Source organism: Girardinichthys multiradiatus, chromosome 21 (assembly GCF_021462225.1).
Source record: "Girardinichthys multiradiatus isolate DD_20200921_A chromosome 21, DD_fGirMul_XY1, whole genome shotgun sequence".
Lineage (NCBI taxonomy): Eukaryota > Metazoa > Chordata > Actinopteri > Cyprinodontiformes > Goodeidae > Girardinichthys > Girardinichthys multiradiatus.
The window spans coordinates 15495883-15515471 of record NC_061813.1 but is presented as its reverse complement, the minus strand read 5'-3'; the positions used below and the strand labels follow the sequence as shown (position 1 = coordinate 15515471).

General features: G+C 37.9%; 2 protein-coding genes across 2 annotated transcripts; one reads left to right on the top strand and one right to left on the bottom strand.

The window, feature by feature from the left end:
* Positions 1-1706: 1706 nt before the first annotated feature.
* Positions 1707-5265, bottom strand: ngdn (neuroguidin, EIF4E binding protein). The gene is made up of 11 exons (XM_047349529.1): positions 5166-5265; positions 4875-4934; positions 4439-4510; positions 3302-3439; positions 3134-3218; positions 2978-3030; positions 2716-2830; positions 2453-2627; positions 2103-2256; positions 1919-1979; positions 1707-1838 (listed from the first exon to the last, which is right to left on the bottom strand). The coding sequence occupies exons 1-11, from the start codon at positions 5184-5186 to the stop codon at positions 1819-1821; spliced, it is 954 nt and encodes a 317-aa protein (XP_047205485.1). The 5' UTR covers positions 5187-5265; the 3' UTR covers positions 1707-1818.
* Positions 5266-7703: 2438 nt separating this feature from the next.
* Positions 7704-10921, top strand: cebp1 (CCAAT/enhancer binding protein (C/EBP) 1). Its single transcript, XM_047350193.1, has 3 exons — positions 7704-8098; positions 9063-9362; positions 9468-10921. The coding sequence occupies exons 1-3, from the start codon at positions 8096-8098 to the stop codon at positions 9771-9773; spliced, it is 609 nt and encodes a 202-aa protein (XP_047206149.1). The 5' UTR covers positions 7704-8095; the 3' UTR covers positions 9774-10921.
* The last annotated feature ends 8668 nt before the right edge of the window (positions 10922-19589 follow it).

Genomic DNA, 19589 nt, shown 5'->3' with positions numbered 1-19589 from the left:
GAACAAATGTTTTGCTTTTTTATTTTATTTTTTAACCCATGAGTCTGTAATTAGGAGAAAAAAAAATAAAGACATTGTGTAAAAATGAAACTTGTCTGTTTTTCTTCCCGTTCTGGTTTTAAGTTTAAGAAAATATTGTATTTTATTGGCTTACTTTGGTTCCTCTTAGGAAATATTAAGAAATTCTTGTAGCATTATTCATTATTAAGCCAACTGCTCTGAAGCCTGATGAGCCCAAATATTTTTCTACTGAAGGAGACAAGTCATTAATATTCAGAATTTTATTTGAAACAACCTAGACTTTTGTATCTAAGCAAGAGATCTATTTACAAATTTCATCTACATTGATTTCCCCAATTTGTCTTGCCTGCTTGATATTTGTATTAATCTCAAATATTAAAAATTGAGCTTGTCTAAAATTGAATGTAATGGTAATGGCTGCCTATTACTAGATCAATCACCGCTTGTTGCTAACCTCAGTTTTCCGGTAATGCCCAACAGAGCCCACATTAATAACATGCATGTGGCTGATTGTGTGTAGTTAAATGAAACGGATGTTTTCAGAATATTTGCTATGTGGACTTGAATCCGTAAGGTCCTCTTTCTGTAAAAAATGGGTGGCTGTTCTAGGACAAAGGCAACAGATGTTTTTCATACTGGTTCCAGTGCATTCCTCTTAAAAACTCAGCCAATGATCAGCTGCGGGGTGATCTAATGTGGTCTACAGTTACCTGTTGGTAACAATTAGATGTCTGAGAAGCCAAGCTTTTATTGAGAAGCCCTATTCTGCTCCTCCAAGCTCAGTATTGAACAATTATGACTAATGGGTTGCAGCTTGCCAAAGAACTGGCCTCCAGAACAGCTGATAGGATGACCTTCAAATGCTAAATTAAAGCCACAGTGAACACTGAAGCTTGGTGGCTCATGCTATTCACTGTGGTGTTGGTCTATCACACACCAGGGATCACGAATTTGTTTGAATGCATTTAGATACTTGGAAGATGTCATGTTGCCTTTTGATGAAGTGGAAAAGCTATTGAAACTATTGCCGTTTTAACCCAATTACCCCAAAAAACCAAGATGTGCAATGAGTACCTCTCAGGGGTCAGAGGTTAGTCAACTCTTTGCAACACAGATGTGAAACAGTAACTGGTTAAACTACTAAATGTTAAAGGATTTACAGTGAAGCCAAATCATCCCTTTACAGTTTACAATAAATGAGCTTGTAATGAAAATTGCAGACTGCTCATCTTTTAAACAGCAGCTACATTTGTGCTGGTTTTTGCTCTGAAAAGAATGCTTCTAGGTTTGATTTGAAAATGCCACAAAGAAACCAGTGTGGTATATAAAACACCAGCGTCTGTATGCATCCCCATACTGGATGCAACCCAGTGATGTGTGCCAAATTGCTGCTGTTGGCACCGTGTGAAGTGGAGCGAGCAGCAGTGGGGGGTCACTAATCCTCATCAGCATCTGGCTGGGTGTCCAGCAGCTGTTCATAGAACATTGTTACTACTCAAAAGGCTTTTATGGGGCAAGCTTTTGTTCTGGCATCTGACAGAAATGGTAATAACTTAAATTGTACATGAAATATAGTTAATGCTAGTATGTTTGATTGATGTAGGAAACATGCAGCCCACTAGTGGTGACTAATGAGATTGGATAGCGGTAGTTTCCCAAACCCCTCCCCCAAAAAACAGCAGAAAAGCAGTGATGTGGAGTTTATTACCAACAACAGTAAATATTAGAAGTTGTCAAAAAAAAAAGAAAAACTATTTTCATTTTGTGTTCTGACATCATTGCACATCACAGCTTGGCCTATCTTTGCTTCTTGAAGGCTGTAAAAACAAACATTAACATGAATAATCTTAGCCCAAAAAACCAAAATAACTGGAGCTCCCATTTATAAAAGACTCACCTCTCCTTTTGGTTTTCTTCTTCATGATTTTCTTCTTTTTCCTCGGTTGTGTTTCCCCATCCTTGGGCAATAAGAAAAAAAAAAACAGACGGAAGGTTAAAAAGGGAGCAATTGGCCGAGTTGGTGAGGACTCAGTCCACGCCATTCATTTGTGAGAAGCTCAGAGAGTGCTGTGAAAACACACCTGTCCACCTTCACCGCCGGTCAGAGCTGTGATGTCACCGAAGCGTGTGATGCCGTTCAGCTGGCTGGACATGGCCATCGTGCTCCTCTTCCTCGCGTTCCTCTCATGCTTCGGCACATTCAGACGCACCATCATTGACTCCTCGTAATTTTTCCTGTGAAGAACGGTTTGTTAATTTAAAGAATCTTAAACTCCAGTTACAGGAACAAGAAAACCAGTATTTGGTGAAATGGGCAGAGACTGGAAACAGGAGTAAAACCACAATAGAATCAGTCAAACCTAATGAAATTAAAACATATTTAACAGTACATTAGTGTTATAATAAGGGAACATAGCCGACAAGTCTCAACCTGTGGAGCTCCTCTCGGCTGTGCTTCTCCGTCTGGAAGTCTCGTCTATCCCGGATCTCCTCTGGAGCGTCGCTGTACTGCTGCCTAAGCTCCTGGATCACAGAGCTTCGGAGCGCTGCGCGTTTCTGCCGCTCCATCTGAGCCTTCTTCCTGTCTGCTTCAGTCATGTCGCCATCTGAGGAAAGATGGCTATTTTAATATCAAAGTCTGAGAAATGATCTTGAAATTTCATCTTCTCTTCCATCAGAGATAAATAACCTTACCATAATGCACCGGCGCAATCTTTGGTGGTACATATTTCCTGCCACTAGAGTGAGCTGCTTTCTTGCCGGGGGCCGCCTTGTTCTCTTCTCCGTCAGAGTCCTCCGATTCACTCAGCTAGACAATGAGGCACAAATTTATCTCTATGTTTTCCTTCATCCAAACTAAAACAATTACGTTCCAATAAATAGAGAAAAACTCATAAAATCCTCCATAAAGGAAGCCATTAAAGGAAAGCCCTGAGTAAGAAGTGGAACAGCTTACTTTGTTGATGAGATTTTCAGGATTTGGGCGCAGCTGCAGCGGGTCATTTTCAGCTAAGTTTAACAAAAACAGGAGAAAATTGTAATCAACTCATGCTGCTTCAGAAACTTTCATATGTGATCTTTTATGGAATTAAAAAAACAACATATGCTCTACCTAAGCTTCCAGTAACAGCTGTGCGCACCAGTTTATCAATCTGGTACTTCAGTTTGTGGTCTAGAGGTCGCATTTTCTCCAGGACCTTCAAAAGAAGGTAAAACCCCAAATAAAAAGTCTAACCAAGGCAAACACGGGGACTGCGGTGCCTCTTGTAGACATTCTTACCGTTCTGATTGTGACCACTCTGCTCAAAGCTTCGCTGTCTTTTATCTTGCCTCCTTCAGTCTTGATGCTGATCAGATGAGTGAGGTCCTGAAGGTAGAAGAGCAGGAGGTTGTAGCGAAGGTCCAAGAAGGACAAGCCCTGCAACAAATGATCAGACCCAAGCAGATTTTAGATTCATAACTTTTCAAAGAAAAACACACCAAATATTTACAGTGCCTTGCAGAAGTATTCAAAACTCTCTAACTTTTTCACATTTTGACACACAGCAGTGCATAATTATTAGGTGGAAGAAAAATGATTTACAGTTTCCTTTTTAGTAAAGAAATTTACGAACAGTATGGTGTACATTGGTATTCAGTTCCTGACCCTGGTGGTGGCTGCATCATGGTGTGGGGATGTTTTTCTTAAGTAGGAACAGGGAAACTGGTGAAAGGTGATGGGAGGGTGGGTGGAGCTAAACACAGGGCCATTCTGGAAGAAGTTAGAGGCCGACAAACGATTGAAACTGGGGTGAAGGTTCACCTTCCGGCAAGACAACCCTAAACATACAGTCAGAGCTACAAAATATTAAATCAAAGCATACTTATGTGTTCCCATAACTTTTTTTTAATAACAAATACTATGAAAATGTGTTTTGCATCTGTATTCAGCCCCTCTGAGTCAGTACTTTGTAGAGCGACCCTCTGCTGCACACCAAGAGACTGAAATTATTGCCCATTCCTCTTTGCAGTATCGGTCAAACTTAGAAATGTATGGAAAGTGTCTTTGAACAGCAGTTTTGAAGTATTTCCAAAGAAAGCTAATTGGCTTTGAGTCTGGACTTTGACTGGACCAGTCTCATGTCTTTTGCAGCCTAGTAACAGACCTTCTTACAGTATTACTCTGCATTAACTTCCATCCATTGTCCCCTCAGCTCCAACCAGCCTGGAGAAAAGCATCCCTGCAGCATGATGCCACCCCAACGTGTTTAGAGTAAAAGGGCTGGAAACAAATGTGCACCAATGTTCAGATCTTAATTTATATTTTAAAGAAAAACTTGTCTGTTCATTACCAGGTTCGTTGCTGTAACATGACAAAATGTAAAATAATTCAATCATTAAACACTGTTTTATAAGGACCCTACGGATGTTTACCAACCTTTGAAGTCTTGAACACTCCATCCTTGACCTTAGTTAGCAGCTCACGAACATGACTGGTTACCGATGCTACCTAAGGTAAAGAAAAGGACAATCCATCATCTGTGGTTAAACACTATAGCAAAAGAAATGGGAACAGGAACAGACCTGAGGTAGGAACCGTTTTTTTTCAAGGTCCCACTGGAAACAGCCACTTATATAAGTTCAAATACTGCATGAACGCTACTTTATAGGACATCCTGTTACATTTCAACCAGAATATTACAATCCGCTGCCACCCAATAATGTCACATAAAAGCCACATGGGATGCATTATGTGTTCCTGCTGCAACTTCACTCAAAATCCCTCAAGTTGAACGAACTTTTTTTTTTTTGGGCTGATCCAAATTCACGTGGGTTTGTCACATAAAACTAAACCCGCCTTGTTGTTATCTTACCTGCTCTGTTAGATTATTCAGCAGCTGCACAGCTTTGGATAGATCACTTTCGATTAGATCCTGTATGACAAAAACATAATAATCCAACACATGCCAGAAAATAAACCAAATAGGAGAAATGGGATTTTAACACTGGACTATAGCAGGAGGCCAACGGAGCAGCGTACTTTTTAAATAAACATAAGTCACCAACATTTAGACACGTATTTAAAACGCTTTCAAGGATGTAAGTCAACGTTTTGTATATGTATACATACATATAAATGTCTTAGCAGAGCGGTTTTTACTCACGTTGTCAACAGGAGCCGCCATTTTAACTTCACCCGATCTTCTTCTTCTTCTGTGTTATTTTTTGGCAGTTGGCAAATAACTTGAAGATGTGCATTACCGCCACCGACTGGTATGGAGTGTGGTTCTTCATGGTTTTAAATCTTATTTACTGTTACAACAATCAAATTCTATTTATTAATTTAGTGCTTTTGAAAAATCTAATTATAATTTGAATATGCTTGCTACCTAAACTTCTTTGCAAAGTATCTCTCAAAATAAAATTTTCTTTAATACCTACAAATACTCTCCTTACAATTGTTCTTTCTTGTTCATATTTCTGACACTTCAATATTACATGTTCTATTGTTTCCTCCTCTCCACAATGATCACATTTTCCTGTATTATGTTTCTTTATCTTGAACAATGTAGAATTAAGTCCTGTATATCCTAGTCTTAATCTTGTAATTAATCTTTCCTCTTTTCTACTCCTTCTTCCTGTTCTTACTTCTCCTACTATCTTGTTGATTCTGTAAAACCATCTTCCTTTCTTTTCTTCATCCCACCTTTTTTGCCACTCTTTCCTGATTCTCTGTTTAATTATATTTCTTGCCTCTGACCTTTCACCCGATCTACGGAAGCTGCAGAGAGACAATCTCCAAGCCGCGCTCGTTGTAACGATGCGAGTTCAAAATATTCCGATCCAAATGAAATGAGTAAAACCGAAAACCTCTAAGCTAAAATGTATCCCGGGGAACCTTTTTAACTGGTCTGGTCCTGTAGGACTAAGCATGATTTTTGGTTTAGATAGGGTCATTTTAGTTTAGTTCTGAGGTTTTCTTTGCTGTATTAAAACCGTGATGCATTTTGATGGAGACTTTACCACAGATCAGGTCAGGTCTCAGCATAAGTCCAGCACTACTAACTGTCTTTTTCTTTCCCTCGCACATGTTGAAAGGCTGGATGTCAAGGTAGCAATTCATACATTTATAGCACGCCCACTTAATAAGATTAATTTTTTTTTTTAATATTAGTTCATCGGTATAATACAGCTGGACTGCATTCAAAAGAATGAATGTCAAACATCTTTTTCTTTCTTTGTCTCAAAACAGACACTTTGCAAAATAGTGTAGGTCTGATCTACTTGACCTGTGATGGAGCGCCCCTGTGTTCATTCAGCTACTCACTGTTTTATTTGATCTTAAATCCTCCCTTCACTTTATTAAAGACATGTCTAGGTCCAAAAAGGTAAATAGAGAAGAAAAATATCCATAATGTCAAACGTTTACATTCAGGCTCAGTTTCCACATTTTACAATTAAGCCCAACTGAGCTTAATGCATGCATGGTCTGTCAGTTCCAAACAGGTCATACTGTTTGCAGACTTCAGTGACATGCACACACATATAAGACTGGGCACTAGAGCAATTAGGTGCCAACAAACATTTAGTTTGCACCTATCTATCTCGGCAAGTTAAACAGCAGCTTTATTCCATCATGCTACAGCGAATTTCTGCTTGCAGCTCTGTATTAAGCAGTACAATATGATTTAAAGATATGCAATATTCACTGGTAGAGCGCATAAACCCAACTTATGCCTCAACTTAACAACTTGTGCATCCATTGAGTAGGACTGTCTGTAAATATCCATGTCATCACCCTGTCAGGGGAACTGAAAAGCTCAGGAAGTCAGGAAATTCTAGTTCACAGTCCTTGATATTTCTTAGTATTCAAATATTACTCTTGCAGTAAAATTAGTGTGAAGTCACACAGAAAGCAAACTCTTAAAAACTGGATTTTATTTTATTTTGTTTTATTACAATCATATCATGGAAGCTCTGCCAGAAGGCCTATTAGCATAAAAACAACAACCTTTAAGCAGGTATTAAACATACTTTTCAATAAGCTCACATGTCTGTATTAAACAGAACCAAATGCTTGAAAACATCAGTCTGTGTGTAAGTCATCTATGTAATGTTACATTAAGTGTATTGGCTTACTGAAATTAATAGACTCTTCAATAATATTCAGATTTGTTAAATATGACTGTATATATAAAGATGTTTGCCAATAAACCAGCAGCGTTACATGAGTCCATACAGAACAGCATTGTGTTTTTGTCCTCTTACATGACCTGATCACTTGAGGTTATGGTCCAAATGGTCACTGAGCCACCCCAAAACTGTAGCTGTCCCTTGTTAATCTTCCAAATACAACAACATACCTAATAATACTGCGTACTCTTTCCAAATTGACTTTTGTTATTTGAAATAAAACCTTTAAAATGATATTGTTTAAAATGAGCTCATATCTTTCAGGCATGTTCTGCTGTTCCCTTGGTATTAGCCCAATGAGATATTGTTCTTTTTCAAAACTACTGTCACATATATAGAAATTCGTGCTAAATAATTTGTTTGTTAAAATCGATTTTTGGGTTTAAATTTAATTTTGGAAAATTGAGCTATACACAGATTATACAGTCTTTATCAATTTTACTAAAGTTGTTTGACATAAATGAGCACATATCCAAAGTCAGGCAACCTGGGGTAAATTGCCAAGTTAGTGTCAGTATCTCCATTGTCAGGGTTAATTGGGCCTCATCAGATAAAGACACCTTGGATGTGTTGCCCTCACAGTTCAGGACTCTGGGATAACTGCTGAACTTGATAACCACCTGTCCTTCAGGGATATTAATGAGGCAAAATGGTAATTCTGGGGTCCTGCTTGCGGTTAGGGGTAAAGGATGACTCAGTGTTTTTGGGATTACAGAGGAACCCATGAATGGAAGTTGATGTGTCTTCCTAAAAAGGCTAAATGTGCAAGAGTTAATATGTGTGTGTAAGAGAGAGAGGAAGTGCTGATGTGATCATCAGAGGGGTACCTGCCACTCAGTGTCCTGTCTTAAAGACACTGCCGCTCACACAGTCTGAGGAGAGCTACAGTTTGTGGAGAGTCATGGTAAGTCACAACCTAACTTCATTTAAGAGTCAAAGAACTGAATTACAATTTCGGGGATTGAACAAATAGGAGAAAACTGACATATTAATTAAAACTGTAAGCGTTCAGGATTGTTTGGTGGAACCATCATTAGAGAAGATGGTTCATTTACCAAAGTTGACTCAGAAAGCCGCTGTTTGAATATTAGATAAAGGTCAACAGGGATTTATAGTTTTTTTGTTGTACTATACTAGGTGTTTAAAAAAGGACTGGCGCTATTAACTATTATTTATGATTATTGTTCTTTTGAGCATTAATGTCAAAATAACAAAAGTTATTTAGGTGCATGTATACTAAATATATTAAGTATAAAATTTCAGATTGGATTTCCAGTTAAGAACAATATTAAATTTAGAAAATTCAATCTTTAAAATGTTTTTTAATGAGACTTTACATGAAGCTAATTTCAAGACGGCCCCAGATAGGCTTTAAGAAGTCATTTACTCTTCCTATTTATTTTTCCATCAGATATGTATTTAAAGTAAATTATAACATGCAAAAATTCATATCTCAGTGGTAACAATAGTATTTAGACCTGACTAAATTAATTTATGTAAGGTAAATCCCTCTTTCATGTGCTTTTATCGCTTAAATATTTTTCTAAAAGTCAGAACTTCCAGATTTTTATTTCCCGCATTTTGGCAAACTAAATATTAAGACATTAAAGGCCAAAAAACAAATCCGCACAAACAGCGGTATAGTAATTTTAACTTCTGCTTTCTTCTGTCCTTCAAACATTCTTAAACATGGCAGCGGCGTTTTTTATGCCAGATGTGTTTAATAGCACTTTTATTAATTACTTACATTTTTACAGGTTGTTTACAAATTGCTGCATATGTGGAATAAGAGTTTATCAGATCTGGAAAAAATGTAAATGTCAAAGAAATTATTCTGTCTTAATTCTGCCATCAAACACCCCCTGCAGATGTCAGATTCCAGAGTGTCCTCTGTCATTCAGGAGTGGGTGAGCTCGTATCCGGGTCAGCCTCACAGCCAATCCCTGAATCCCGTCTCTTCCAACCAAGCTGCACCCTCCAGTCAGATGTCTCAGATGGACATGATCTCATACAACCAGTCTCAGGGGATCATAAGAGGGGGTGCTGATGACAGAGTGGCTGAACAGATGATGGGACTGCCGTACCTGTCGTACAATTCATCTTGTCTCAACAACAGTTCTAACTTGGGGAGTTCCAACCACCACCAGAGCCATGCCAGTACTCAGCAGGTGAGTCTAGTGTTGCATTAGAGGAGTAAACAATTTTTAATATAAACATCACCACTGTGATTCTGCTTCACCTCTGATGAACCATGTCTGTGCTTCTCAATCCAGGATTTCTCCCCCTTCCTGCTGCCCACCCTGCGGGCCCCACTGACCAAGAGAAGCATCAGCAAGGATAGTGCAGAGTACCGCCTGAGGCGTGAGAGGAACAACATCGCAGTGAGGAAGAGCCGGGACAAGGCCCGCAGGAGGATCCTGCAGACCCACCAGAGAGCCCTGCAGCTACAGGAGGAAAACCAGAAGCTGCAGATGAAGATAGCACAGCTCACCCAGGAGCTGGACACTCTGAAACACATCCTGTCACAGCGGCATCTGCAGGGAGGCGAAGAGGGAGCAGCACAGGAGTCCAGTATCTGAACAGCTCATATGAACTTTGCAGTAAGCCTCCCAGGCATCAGAGTTACTGTTAGGATAGACATGAACATCAGAAGACTGAAAAGTCTCATTTACACTAACATTTGTGATTTGGGAAGTGGAAAGATTGACTTTAGCATAGGTTTAAAATGTGTGCTTCTTGAAGTTGCACAACGCAAAAAAGCAGAACCAACTCAAAGTGTCCTAGCAACCACACAGAGGTTCTGTCTACCACCCGTTTCATTTTAATGCATCTTAAACATCCCAGCTCATTTGGTTTCTCTTGAAATGTTGCTGTATCTGTCAAGTTTCCTGTATTCATCAAATGACTAATTAAGAAAACAACAAATGCTTTCCTCCTTGTGCTGTTATATTTCACACAGACAAATAAGAAAAAAACTTAAATACCTGGAAACTATGTACTTTATCAATTGAATTGACTTATAGATTTCCTCCCCTTTGCATAACTACATAACAGGTTAGTATTTAATGGAGAGGTTTTCTGAAAACAGACATTAGTTCAAGTGTTTGGCTTTTAAAGGTGGATGATCCAGAACTAAAAACATAAACAAAATTATTTTTAACAACTTGTAGTGCCTTACATTGGTGCCCCTTCTAACTAATTGGTTTAGTTGGCAAACATTATCAGTTTTCTTTTAGCGCTTTGATACTGAAAAGCGCTAAATAAATAAACTTGACTTGACTTGACTTTTACTACCCAATGGTCAGGTAAAGCTATTGACTGAGATATAAGTTTTTATTAAAACAAATAATCAAACTGAAGTGTTTTACATTCACAAGCAGTAGTTCAGCCCTCCAATTCCACCTTAATTAACTTTATCATCTGACATTACAAGTTTATCCATATACTTTTAACGAAGGTTAACACAGGACTAACACACAGAGTACAAGAGAAATTTCTAGCTCTAACAAATTATGAAATTGCAGTTTACAAGCTTTACCTTAGCTAAGGCTGTTAATGAACATAACAATCAATCAATTTAGAGAAAGGGTGGGATTACATAAATTTGCACTTCTTCTCTCTGCTTTTCACATATATAAATCACAACCTTATTGTTTCATTTTATTGAGGGATCATTGTGTTTGTTTTTGTTCTTTTACATGTTTGAAATAAACTGCTTAACAAACTAAATACATTTGTTGATATTATGTTTTTAGCATATTGAACAAGTGAATATTTCTGCCCCTCACAGTCTTTAAATCAATTTTAAAAAGTAAACAGATAAGTTAGTGCCCAATATGTAACTAATTATAACATGTTTCAGTTTATTGACCGAAATAACAATTTCTTAGCTTTTGCTTACTAGCTAACTACTGACTAAGGCTGTTGATAAGAAAAGGTACACATAGACAACAAATTGAATTTTTTAGCTTTTTGAAAAATTTTATTTTAGAGGGTAAATTGATTAGTTTGGATAAGTTAGTTTGCAGTAGTAAAAAATATGACATGTTCTAGTTTTTGCTACCTAGCTAACTAGGGCTACTAATTGTAGGTTTATTGACTTAAGCGAAGGACAGTTTCTTATGCAACTGAATATTTATGCCCCAAGTTTTCTGTAAATTAAATCTAAGAACTTATTTGACAAATTATGAAATGTTAGTGCCTAAAGGGGAAATTGTATCCTATTAATGACAATTTTACTAGATTGTGCTCGCTAGCTAGTTAGCGGTCAACTGTGGTTATTTCTCTGTAGAACAAGTACATATTTATGCCTCTAAATATTTCTCAACATCATATTTTAAAAAGTAAAATGAAAGGTTAGGGTAAATCTGTGACATGCTGTAACAAACTGTACCCAATCATTTCAATTTATTAAGTAAAATTGCAATTAAACTGTTTTTGCCAACTAGCTAACAATAAACTGCAGCTTTTGATTAAAGTTTAGGTTTATTTAAAACAGACTTCAGCTAAACGTTTTACCATTTCAAAAAGGGGAATAACTACTAAGAGTATTTTTTTAGATCAAATTTATTAGCAATGATATGTTATGTGTACCCACTTGTCTCATTTAACAACTTCATCAGCTTTCACTAACTAGCTAATGGTCAACTACGGCTGCTGATTAAAGTATAGTTTTTCTTTGACAAAAAAGAGACATCCCAGTCATAATCAGCTATATTTAACAAGTTAACTGGTAAATTACTGTTTATTCTTAAAAACTAATCACAGAGACATGGAATCCTCTGTGAGTTATGTCACAGTTTGTATTGTTTAATGATTAAAAATTAAACACATGGTTTTTGCTTAATTGCTTACACTTTTGCTTTTAAATTGATGTTAATGTCAAACCCTGTAAATATGTTATCTGGGAAATATCTAATATAGCATACTGTCTCTTTTAGACATACACACAAAATAAAGGACATTTAATTTTATTGTTTTGTTTATTTTCTTTTGTGTGAGTTGTATATTTCTCTTGTGTGTATAAAAGGGCTGCAAAGGTAGTGTTTGCTGAGTAAAATTGCTAACCTTTAAATCTGCAAATTTTACACAGTGGCAGTTAAAAATTCTTGGTTCAAGTTTAGTAAACGAAGACAGCATTTTTCTGTTAAAATGTTGTATTTAGGCATATGGTAAAATGGTAAATGGCCTTAACTTGTATAGCACTTTATCAAGTCCCCAGAGACCCCAAAGCACTTTACACTAGAATCAGTCTCTGACCACCATCAGCAGGCAAGGCAGGTCAAGCATCTTGCCCAAGGACACAACTGAGATGGACAGAGGGTGGTTTAAACACCGGTTACAGGACAAACTCCTACCACCTGAGCTACAGCCACCACTGGCATATTATGACGGTTAAATAAAATAAAGAAGATGCAAAAAAAATCTCCAAAGAACAGATATCTCTTTGTGATGTATAGAAATGTTGAGGTATTTTGCTGGTTTCAAATCAGATATGAAAAGATTCAGCTGTTCCCCACTATAGCTGCTTTGAGGACCACAAATACTGATATGACAATGAATGTACAGGTCCTTCTCAAAATATTAGCATATTGTGATAAAGTTAATTATTTTCCATGTCATGATGAAAATTTAACATTCATATATTTTAGATTCATTGCACACTAACTGAAATATTTCAGGTCTTTTATTGTCTTAATACGGATGATTTTGGCATACAGCTCATGAAAACCCAAAATTCCTATCTCACAAAATTAGCATATTTCATCCGACCAATAAAAGAAAAGTGTTTTTAATACAAAAAACGTCAACCTTCAAATAATCATGTACAGTTATGCACTCAATACTTGGTCGGGAATCCTTTGGCAGAAATGACTGCTTCAATGCGGCGTGGCATGGAGGCAATCAGCCTGTGGCACTGCTGAGGTCTTATGGAGGCCCAGGATGCTTCGATAGCGGCCTTTAGCTCATCCAGAGTGTTGGGTCTTGAGTCTCTCAACGTTCTCTTCACAATATCCCACAGATTCTCTATGGGGTTCAGGTCAGGAGAGTTGGCAGGCCAATTGAGCATAGTGATACCATGGTCAGTAAACCATTTACCAGTGGTTTTGGCACTGTGAGCAGGTGCCAGGTCGTGCTGAAAAATGAAATCTTCATCTCCATAAAGCTTTTCAGCAGATGGAAGCATGAAGTGCTCCAAAATCTCCTGATAGCTAGCTGCATTGACTTTGCCCTTGATAAAACACAGTGGACCAACACCAGCAGCTGACACGGCACCCCAGACCATCACTGACTGTGGGTACTTGACACTGGACTTCTGGCATTTTGGCATTTCCTTCTCCCCAGTCTTCCTCCAGACTCTGGCACCTTGATTTCCGAATGACATGCAGAATTTGATTTCATCCGAAAAAAGTACTTTGGACCACTGAGCAACAGTCCAGTGCTGCTTCTCTGTAGCCCAGGTCAGGCGCTTCTGCCGCTGTTTCTGGTTCAAAAGTGGCTTGACCTGGGGAATGCGGCACCTGTAGCCCATTTCCTGCACACGCCTGTGCACGGTGGCTCTGGATGTTTCTACTCCAGACTCAGTCCACTGCTTCCGCAGGTCCCCCAAGGTCTGGAATCGGCCCTTCTCCACAATCTTCCTCAGGGTCCGGTCACCTCTTCTCGTTGTGCAGCGTTTTCTGCCACACTTTTTCCTTCCCACAGACTTCCCACTGAGGTGCCTTGATACAGCACTCTGGGAACAGCCTATTTGTTCAGAAATTTCTTTCTGTGTCTTACCCTCTTGCTTGAGGGTGTCAATAGTGGCCTTCTGGACAGCAGTCAGGTCGGCAGTCTTACCCATGATTGGGGTTTTGAGTGATGAACCAGGCTGGGAGTTTTAAAGGCCTCATGAATCTTTTGCAGGTGTTTAGAGTTAACTCGTTGATTCAGATGATTAGGTTCATAGCTCGTTTAGAGACCCTTTTAATGATATGCTAATTTTGTGAGATAGGAATTTTGGGTTTTCATGAGCTGTATGCCAAAATCATCCGTATTAAGACAATAAAAGACCTGAAATATTTCAGTTAGTGTGCAATGAATCTAAAATATATGAATGTTAAATTTTCATCATGACATTATGGAAAATAATGAACTTTATCACAATATGCTAATATTTTGAGAAGGACCTGTAGAGGAAGTAGCTGCAGATGGAAACAAGAAGACATTATTAGAGCCTTCAAAAAGTTGTCCACTGTGTCTCCCAGACTGATTTGTGATATAATTTCTACTTTATAACCATTACCTAATCATTTTACCTGACATTTGTTTTCTTCGTCAGGGCTGATTGTGAAGTGTTGTTGCTCAACAGAGTTACACAACAACCTGTGGTTTGAAGTGGAGGCAATGATATCTAAAAATCTAGGTGCCTCCAGCCATAAATATTTGATTTGTGACTTTATATTGATGGGACTTATTTGAAATTATTTTTTATCAGAATGGTGTTGAAAAATCTGGTTTATAGTTTTCTAGTAATTCTTTGTAAAATACTGTCAAATAAAGAATTTCCTCTCCCTACACGAAGTCTTTGTTTTGTTTTCTTGTGATACACAGTGTTACGGTTAGTTGACACTAACTCATCTTGAAAACATTTACATAACAGAGAGCTTTAGGGTTTTTAGCCTAAACAACTGCAGAAACATACTTCAGAATCAATATTTTGTGTTGTCGCTGTCATTGATTCCCCACCGCATCCTTCATCAAGGTATACGATGCACAACAGCCACGCTATTTCCCATAAACCCTCTACCCACAGAAACGGATGTCATGCCGTGGACCGTTGTGCCCCAGCGGTTTCCCTTTGTGGGATGGGCAAGATTTCAACATAGTGGAGGACAGAGATGAGGAGCGCAGAGATAATATCAGTGTTTTGGGCTGCCAGGGCCTTCCTGTGGCTGGGATGGTAATGAAGGGACACAGAGATAGGAGACAGAGAAGAGGGGGTGGGGATATCAAGCTAGACATTTGATTTATTTATCTAATGTAATCTTTTAGATTTTTTAATGAAGTATATTAATCTAAATTTGAGGTTCCACAGCAAGTACAGAGCTTTGAAAAATTATTTCACCCCTTTTCAGTTTTTTTGTTTTATTGCCACACTTATATGTTTCAGATCATTGAGCTAATTTTAATATCAGACAAAGATAACATGAGTAAATCTATAAAGCACAAATGATGATATACAGGGAAAAACCCTGTCAATATCTGCCCTGTGTGTAAATCATTAATTAACTTTAATTAGTCACATTTTTTAGAAAGGGTTAACGAGGTAAATTTCACAAGCGACAGCTAGGCCTGATTAGTGCCAGACCTGAACAATCAGGAAATCACTTAAACAGAACCTGTCTGACAACATGAAGTAGGCTGAAAGACCTCAAAATGCAACACTTCATGCCACAATCAAAAGAAATTCAATATCAGATGAAATAAGAAAGTCAATAGGATCAGTCAGTCTGGAAATGGTTTCAAAGCCATTTCTAAGGTTTTGGGACTCCAGAAATCACAGTGAGAGGCGGTATCCACAAATGGAGGAAACATGGAGAAGTGGTGAATCTTCCCTGGAGTAACCTTATGACCCAAATTACTCCAAGAGTGCACTGGCAACTCATCCAGGAGGTCACAAAAGAACCCAGTAGAACATCTAAATCTCTGCAGGCCTCATTAGCCTGGGTCAGAGTTCATGACTTGAAAACAAGAAAGAAACTTGCCTAAAATGGCAGAGTTCTAAGGCCAGAACCACTTCTGACCCATCTCACATTTGCCAAAAAACATCTTGACTCTTCAAGACTTTTTGAAAATATACTGTGGATTGACAAGATAAAGGCAGAACTTACTGGAAGGTGTTACAATCTTAAGGGGAGTTTTTCACAGGACTGTAAATATGAACCATAATGTCAGTTTCCTGGTATTATCTGTTTGTGTATAAGACGATAATCTAACAGTGCTTCTTTTGTTTTAAACAGTTTCCAATAAAATTTTAACAATGAGTCTTTCCGAATGGAAATGGAAACATGGATGACGGTACACATATTTACATTCATCAAAGTTGAAAAGATCTTTTAATTTGCAATTTTACAACATGCAAAAAACACCAACAAGACAGCAAATTAGCACAACAAAACATAATCTTTTTCATTTTTATACCTCATTAGGCTTGTTGACAGTTAATCAATTTCAGTGCTCAAGATTATAGTGTATCCAAATGATAATAAATGTACTTGCACATAGATTCTAAGAAATGCTGTAACACTTCCTGTATACACCAATGGAGACTAAAACATTGTCAGTTTCTAGATATTTTTACAACAAGACATGAAATAAAGACACTTGCTTGTGAAAATTTACAAAGGAGAGTGAAAGTGCAACAAAGAAATTTTTTTCACTCTGAGAAGTCCTCAGGCAAATAAAAACTTCTGTGTGACCGTGTCTGTCGAAATGTCCCGCAGCGTCATATGGGGCAATCTGTGGTCCCAGGACTGCAACATCTCCACAGAGTTAAGAAAGCCTGTGTTTCACCTAATCCCTACAAAGTTACTCAATTACAGCACCCCATATGAACCCCACCACAACCCCACAGACAGAGCTCCACTCCTAGATCTGATCTTGATAAAACGTGTGTTTTAATTTTATTGTAGAAGAAAATGAGACGCACGTTTTAAAGCAACGTACTGGGTGATGGTTCTAGATTCAGATAGTTTAAAATACCTCCCCCTAAAGGACCACATTAACTGTAACATGCATGTGTTATCTTAGATTTTAGACCTGAAAAGTGACAAATGCAACAATGTCAACAGCTTAATATGAGTTTTGTCAACTGAAATCCAAAGCTTGAATAAGGAAAACACATTAACTCTACATTCTCCATTGCTATGAATATTTAATTTTCTTGGAACTTCCTTTGCAGCATCCTACTCTAATGGTCATGTGGTGCATGTCCAGTGGAAATAAAAAGTGTTATACTAAAACAACAACAATGTTTTGAAAATGTGATGCACTGCAGGAATAATGGTAACCCTTGTTGATGATGATTATCTGATTTCTTGCTCTAAATAAGAAGGAAGCTGCAGAGATCGGGCACAGATGAATAAAAGAACCCTCATTCACTCCACTCTAGGTCAAAGCATTGAGGGGATGTGTGTTTGACGTGTCACTTGCAGGTCTGTTATTTATGGCGCCACCCTGCGGCAGACAAGTGAAACAACAAAGAGCACAGAAAGAAAGATGTCTCACTCGGACACTGATGTCTTGCACAATAATATCGCAGCCCTCTAACACGGCTGGGGCTTTTCACTGGAACAGAAGTAAACATTCTCACAGGGTTCAAATGCGCCCATTGTTTCTTCTGGAATGTCAGGTTTTTAACATATTTTGTAATTTCAATCTCACACAAATTTGCTAATTTTTAAAAAGCGGAGCACTTTCTGGAAACCTAATAAATGTTTCATAATTACTGTACTTTATTCCTGTTCATTAATTGAGTAGCTGGGAAGTTCTGTGGAGGACATATTTTCTTTGATTTGGAAGTGAAAGCTCTTCTCTGCCTGTTTGAAAAGGTTTTGCAGAATTGTCATGGCAGTGGTATCCTTTATTTAACCAGGAAAAACTCGTGGACATTAAAACCTCTTTTCCAAGAGTGACCTGGCCAAGATAGCCAGGTCACGGTTGCTCACTAGGCTCTCTGGGATTTTAAAACTCCACATCAACATTCAACCTGAAATTGATGTGAAAAGGGACACAGTTATGAAGCCATCACAGGGACTTCTGTTCTCATTAAGGTACTGGCATCCTCAAACAGCTCATGGAGCATCTATACTAAAACAAATCAGACTCTTAGGCTTAGAAAGAACTAGAATAACTATATAAGACCCTTAACACTGATGAACTGATGCATGCTCGTTACTGTGGTTATTGTGGAAACAATACTTTGCATAAATTTCGATATGCCTTAAACCTTTTTACATTTTTACAATAACAAACATCCAAATGTTTTTATTCGGATTTATGTGATAGGTAAACACAAACGTGCATAATTTTGTAAAGGAAGAAAAGAAAAAGCTTTAAAGTGTGGCATGCATTTGTAGTTAGACCTTCTGAAAGAATATTTTGAAGAACCACCTTTTGCTGCAATTACAACTGCAAATCTTTGGAATATGTTTAAAACCTATTTAAACATCTATATATATGTACACTTTTGTCCATTCCTCTTTGCAAAAGAACAAAAGTTACTCACTCTCCTTTCCTCTGATGTGCCTAAATTAAATCCACAGTGATCAACTATCCTTCAAAAGTCACGTATGTTGTGAAAATAATCCCTCTTTGTCCAATTTAATCTCAGTATAAATTATTCTGTTGTGTGAAGCCCTCAGAGTTTGGTTTAAAGCATCAGTGAACAAACAGGCATCATGAGAACTCTGGAGCAGCTGCAGAGAGCTGTAGCTCAGGTGGGGGAATCTATTGACAGGACTATTAGTTGTTTATTGGTCAAGTCAAGCCATATAAAGTTGAATTTGCAGTTTGTCACAAGCCATGTAAGTAATACAGCAATAGTGAGGAGAAGGTGCTCTTGTCAGGCGAGACCAATATTAAACATTTTGCCCTGCATGCAAAATGCTATGTGTGGAAGAAAACTAACACTGCACGTCACCCTGAACACACCAACCTCTCAGTGAAACATGGTGGTAGCAGCCTCATGTTGTGGGCAAACCTTTCTTTAGCATGAACAATGATGGGAAGATGAATGAAGCTCAATACAGGGAAACCCCTGTTAGAGGGTGGTTGGGCTTTCTAATTCCAGCAGGACAACAAGAGTAAACAGCTAGAATAGAAGGGGTTATCAAAGCATGGTTTTGTGATGGAATGGCTCCATCAACGGCAAGTCCTAAATTAGGACCAAATTGGGAATCTGTGTCAAGACCTGAAAATTGCTGTTCATCGTTCTCCAGACAAACTGACTGAGTTTGAGCTATTTTGCAATATTTTTCTTCTTCTTTCTCTTCTCTAAATGTTCAAAAAAAAAAAAAAAAAACTAGAGAGATACTTTCAGGTAGTTGCAGGAAAAGGTGGTTCTAGTATTTATGATTAAAAGACCCAAATACAATGCATGCCATCCTTTTCAGATTTTCTTTGGTGAAAAATGTAATACTGTGTAACATTTTCATCTTATAGTTATGGTGTACTTTGCATTGGTCTCTGACATAATATCTCAATAAAATACATCAAAATTTGTGGTTGTAAGGTGACAAAATGTCGAAAGGTTAAGGGCATATGAAGACTTTTGCAAGGTACTTAGCTTAGGGAAATATGAATTAAATAAGTATGTGTCATTAAAAAAATAATTTGTCAACAAATGAAAAAGT

What these genes read in the sequence shown, in the direction of transcription:
- ngdn (XM_047349529.1), bottom strand. Translation starts at nt 5,186, where the DNA reads ATGGCGGCTCCTGTTGACAAC. An exon ending in TGAATAATCTAACAGAGCAG is followed by an intron (nt 4,511 to 4,874) that starts GTAAGATAACAA and finishes TCTTTACCTTAG; the next exon opens with GTAGCATCGGTAACCAGTCA. An exon ending in GAGTGGTCACAATCAGAACG is followed by an intron (nt 3,219 to 3,301) that starts GTAAGAATGTCT and finishes CTTCTTTTGAAG; the next exon opens with GTCCTGGAGAAAATGCGACC.
- cebp1 (XM_047350193.1), top strand. An exon ending in GCCATGCCAGTACTCAGCAG is followed by an intron (nt 9,363 to 9,467) that starts GTGAGTCTAGTG and finishes TTCTCAATCCAG; the next exon opens with GATTTCTCCCCCTTCCTGCT.